General features: G+C 40.4%; 1 protein-coding gene across 1 annotated transcript; it reads right to left on the bottom strand.

Annotated features, from left to right (window-relative positions):
* Positions 1-2,968: 2,968 nt before the first annotated feature.
* On the bottom strand, positions 2,969-4,775 carry LOC146692338 (uncharacterized). Its single transcript, XM_085432420.1, has 4 exons — positions 4,577-4,775; positions 4,468-4,493; positions 3,805-3,873; positions 2,969-3,698 (listed from the first exon to the last, which is right to left on the bottom strand). Exons 1-4 carry the CDS (start codon positions 4,692-4,694, stop codon positions 3,603-3,605), a joined length of 309 nt encoding a protein of 102 aa, XP_085288546.1. The 5' UTR covers positions 4,695-4,775; the 3' UTR covers positions 2,969-3,602.
* Between the last annotated feature and the right edge of the window lie 219 nt (positions 4,776-4,994).

The following is a 4,994-nucleotide window of genomic DNA, read 5'->3' as shown; positions in this document are numbered from 1 at the left end:
CCAGGACAATCCACCCAACCCCACCACAGAGAAAACTGCACCCACCCCACCATCCACTCATCTTCCAGACTACATAAGACAGTAAACGCCCAGGCTGAGATCTTCCTCCACCTCTCCTGTATCTCCCCCTCCTGCAGAGAGAGTTCCTGAAGAGAGGAGAGCTCCTGCAAGATGTGACCATCTCCCCCACCAGTTGAAGAGCCCCCCAGGTGGCTCGACGCACCGGCGGCACCCTGCTCCAGGGCCGGGCCCCCATGCACCCACCCGCCCACAACCCCGGCAACACACCAACCAGGACCCAAGCCCCCAAGGCCCGGCCCGGGCCCCGGCCCAGAGACGGAGCACCCCTAGAACCTCACGCCCATCCCGGACCCACCCAGGGCCAGCCAGGCTACCAGGTCAGTAACCCACGTCCATCAGCACAGACCCTCCCCTAGCCCCGCTGCACGCAGCCGCGAGGAAACAGTCACCTGAGAGCCAACAGAGCCCCCAACCGGACATGACCGCTACCCCGGGTTGAGCCCCCCAAGGAAGTTGCCTCCGGGGAACCCCCCGACGCCCCAAGCCTGTCCCTACCCCCACACCGATCACAACAGTGAAGGCGGGACCAAACTATGACCCCCCACCCCCACTAGGTGATGGAGCTGATAAAAGGGGCCCAGAGCAATTGATCTGATGTGGTGGCAGAGGCTGTATCAAGACTAATGTAATCTAATAGATAATTTCTATATTGGTTAGAATTAAGATTATTTTTATTTTTCCAGTTCATGAGGACAGTTTTCTTGGCTATGCATAGGGCAGTGAAAATCATATGGGCTATATTCTTTTCTGAAGTGACATTATCTAAGCTGCCCAGTAAACACACTAAGGGGGAAGTTGGAATGTTACATTTCAGACACTTTGATAAGTCTTCACATATCTCGCGCCAAAACTTTTGCACTGGTGGACAGAACCAAAGAGCGTGGATGTAATTGTCTGGTGTATTGCCTTGACAGTGTGAGCAGTTGTTGGAAGATGTAAAGCCCATCTTGAACATCTGATGACCTGTATAGTGCACTCTATGTAGTATTTTGTATTGTATTAATTGCAGACTGGGATTTTTAATTAATTTAAAGGTTTTTGAGCAAATCTGAGACCAGAAGTTTTGGTCTAAGCTGACTGATAAATCTGCTTCCCACTTTGCAATAGGAAGGGATATTGATTCATCTAATTTAGAAAGTGTTCTGTATATTTTAGATAATAATTTGGGGGATTTAAGAGTAAGAAAATGTGCCGCACTTAGTGGTGTTTGTAATTCAACTTGACTGAGGTTAAATTTTTTTTTTACTATGGATTTAATTTGTTGATATTCTAAAAATCTTGTCTTGTTGATCCCATATTGTGCAACTAGTCTGTCAAATGGAATAAATTCTGTTCCCTCTAATATATGTTCTAAGTATTTAATTCCTTTACAACTCCATTCTGGGAAATTAATCATATTATTGTTTTGTAATATGTCAGGGTTATTCCAGATAGGTGTACGTTTGCATGGGATTAATGAAGACTCCGTTATTTTTAGAAACTCCCACCATGCTGTCAGAGAAAAGCTGATGTTGATACTTTTAAAGCATTCATGTCTTTTGATGTTTGAGCTAATAAATGGTAGGTCTGAAATCTCTAGATCCTTGCATAGTGCCTGTTCAACATCTAGCCAAGGCTCAACTAAGAAGGTATGTTTTAACCATTCTGAGATGAACTGAAGCCTGTTGGCTAAGAAGTATTGATGAAAATTAGGCAGATCTAATCCTCCTCTATCCTTGGTTCTTTGTAGCGTTTTTAAGCTGATACGCAGGGGTTTATCTTTCCAAAGGAATTTGGAAATATATGAATCCAGAGATCTGAACCAATCTTGTGATGGTTTGTTAGGGATCATCAAAAATAAGTAATTTATTTTTGGCAAGATCATCATTTTTATAGTGGCGACCCTTCCCATGAGTGATATGGGTAAAGATTTCCATCTAGTCAGATCGCCTTCTACTTTCTTTAGAAGTGGGATGTGATTTAATTTAGTTAAGTCTGAAAGCTTAGAAGAAACATTAATACCTAAATATTTAATATTTCCGGATTGCAGTGAGGCAGAGGAAGAATTATGGAAGGAGCAGTTAATGGGGAGAACTGTAGATTTTGGCCAGTTAATTGAATAATCTGAAACTCTTGAAAACCAGTTTATTAGAGTAATTACCTCAGAGAGGTTGGTTTGTGTGTTTTGCAGAAAAAGCAACACATCATCCGCATAGAGACTGATTTTATGTTCTATGTTCTTACATTTTATGCCCTTAATTGTTGTAGCCTGTCTAAATGCTGCTGCTAGAGGTTCGATAAAAATTGCATCCCTGTCTGGTGCCCCTCAGGAGACAGAAGCTGGAGGATGTCTGGTCATTTGTTCTGATACGAGCTGTTGGGGAATTGTATAATATTCTTATCCAGTTTATGAAAGAGTTTCCAAAACCAAATTTGTGTAAAGTTGCGAATAAAAATTTCCAGTTAACTCTGTCAAATGCTTTTTCTGCATCTAGAGATAATATTATGGCTTCGATGTTTTTATCGTATGAGTAGTCTATTAAATTAAGTAATCTACGAGTGTTTGTTGAGGAGTGCCGACCTTTTATGAAACCAGTTTGGTCAGGATGAATTAAGAGGGGGGTCATTTTCTCTAATCTCTTTGAAAGAGCTTTGCAGATTATTTTAAGGTCTACATTTAAAAGAGAAATTGGACGATAGCTTGAGGGAAATACAGGGTCTTTCTGCAGATGTTTAAAGACCTCAGCCTCCTGAGGAAGTACAGTCGGCTTTGGGCTTTTTTATACAGGTGCTCTGTGTTGCATGACCAGTCCAGTTTATTGTCCACCCACAGCCCGAGGTACTTGTACTTGTTGACCACCTCCACCTCCTCCCCATCTATCTGAACCGGCAGTGGACCTTCTCTGGACCTCCCGAAGTCCACAACCAGTTCCTTAGTCTTTGAGGTGTTGAGTTGCAGGTGGTTTGTGTGACTCCATGCGACAAAGTTCCTCACCAGACTTCTGTACTCCTCTTCCTGATCATCCCAGATACACCCCATGATGGCCGTGTCATCTGCATCTGTTTAAGCCCTTTGTGAAAAAACCTGCTCACCAGAGGGAAGGTTTGTTGTCAGTAGAGAAATGCAACCAACATAATAAAACTTTCTCATTCATTCATGTAAAATTGTGTTTTTCATACAGGTAAAGACATATCCTCCCACTCTGATGCCTGATTCCATTTAATCCTGCTTTTGATGCTTAGAGTAATGAGACACAAATGTTTGAATAATTGTTTATGGAAAAAATGAAACTAAACTTATAAATTACTGCAGTTTTAGAAAATTTACAGGCAAATAGCAAAATAAACACATCTATGTACATCATTTCAAAACTTTGAACAAAAGATAAAATAAAACTGAAAGCCTTTCAAATGTTACAAATTCTGCTCTTTAAGCACTCACACAACTGCTTCCTCCTTTTAAACTGAGCAAACCGATAATTCTTATAGGGACGAAGCTTTTTCACAGAAGCAATGACCTGATGATTAAGTTTCCTTTTTGTTTACTCTATGGTAGCATAGAGGCTGCTGGGATCTGTGGAGGAAGCTTTCACAGTGGAGTAGGTAACTGTCTCATCACTCTCACATTTATCCCGAACCTGGAAGCACACAGACCACAGGATGTTTCACCACATGTAACACAACACAGTGAAAACATCATTTACTAATGCACCGATGAAGCCAGAAACATATCATATGCATTACTTTATTTTCACTGTTAGCCTTGTTGGTGTAGCTGATGGAGATGTAGGAAACACCATCTTCATGATCCGCCTACACAGTAAAGAAAACATGATTACTGCCCTCTGAGATGCAGGAGGATCTACACTGACCCGTCTCTGCCAACGATGTCAAAATTTGTTACCACTTCTTTTGGCTTAGTTTGACAGCAACAGTTCACTTCCCTTCAGTTTGAAATCTATCTCTTGCACAGTCTCATGTTGTAAAGTTAGTTTTATAATGTTGAAGAACAAATGCAAACAGCAGAAGTTGTGAGTTTGACCTTATTATTTTCTAAATTACTGAAGGATTTGAAGTCAAGCCTGAATAAATATATGCATTACATCAGTGCAACTTCCAGTTACTTTTGAGTGTTTAAACATCTGCAACAATCATAGATAGATAATGACATAAAACACATAAAATGCAACACAAAAGTCCAACTACCAGTACCATAGGGTCTTTTTTGTGACCAGAAAGGACTTTGCACATAGGCTGAGGTCATTTTTGGAGTTAATAATTATAAAATCAAAGCAAAAATGAATTTTGCACCCTCTTTTTTCTTTTCTTGATCTTTTGCTGCACCAACCACTGCATCACTTCTGATCTAGAATTAAAATGTTTAGTAAAGATTATTTTTAAACTCACATTTTCATTGGCTTGTGTTTTGGTCCCTGAAAAGAAAAGAAAAACAGGATTACACACTTGACCACAGAGAAGATTCAGCTTTAATATTTAATGTGGGATTTTCTCTCACCTCTCTTCAGTACAATCAGTTTCACAGCAAAGATTAAAAGTGCTGCTGAAATAACAGCCACGAGGATGTACGGCCACACCAGAGCTGCACCTGAACACAAATATCTGAAGCTTTTCATTTACTGTTCAATGTCTAAGAGGTAGAAAAGTTGCAAATATGACATGCATGTGACTTAACAAAAAACTATTCAATCATTGCTTTGAACCCCCCCCCCAAAAAAAAAAAAGAAAAAAAAAAAAGAAAAATCACCTGGGTCATCAGTCTGTGATGTTGTTCTTGATGTTCTTGTTGTTCTTGTTGTTGTTACTTTTCTTGTTGTTGTTGTTGTTGTTGCTGATGTTACTGTATCTTCATCATTCAAACAAAAGATCAAATTCAGCTAATTAAAAGTTCTTTCCTCACATCAGTTGAAAGTAAT

The sequence above is a fragment of the Copadichromis virginalis genome, linkage group LG15 (assembly GCF_057382275.1).
Source record: "Copadichromis virginalis isolate Kocher_CV1m ecotype Utaka linkage group LG15, C_Virginalis_male_GT1.1, whole genome shotgun sequence".
Classification (NCBI taxonomy): Eukaryota; Metazoa; Chordata; class Actinopteri; order Cichliformes; family Cichlidae; genus Copadichromis; species Copadichromis virginalis.
The sequence above is the reverse complement of the archived record's forward strand: the minus strand, read 5'-3'. Positions and strand labels throughout refer to the sequence as shown.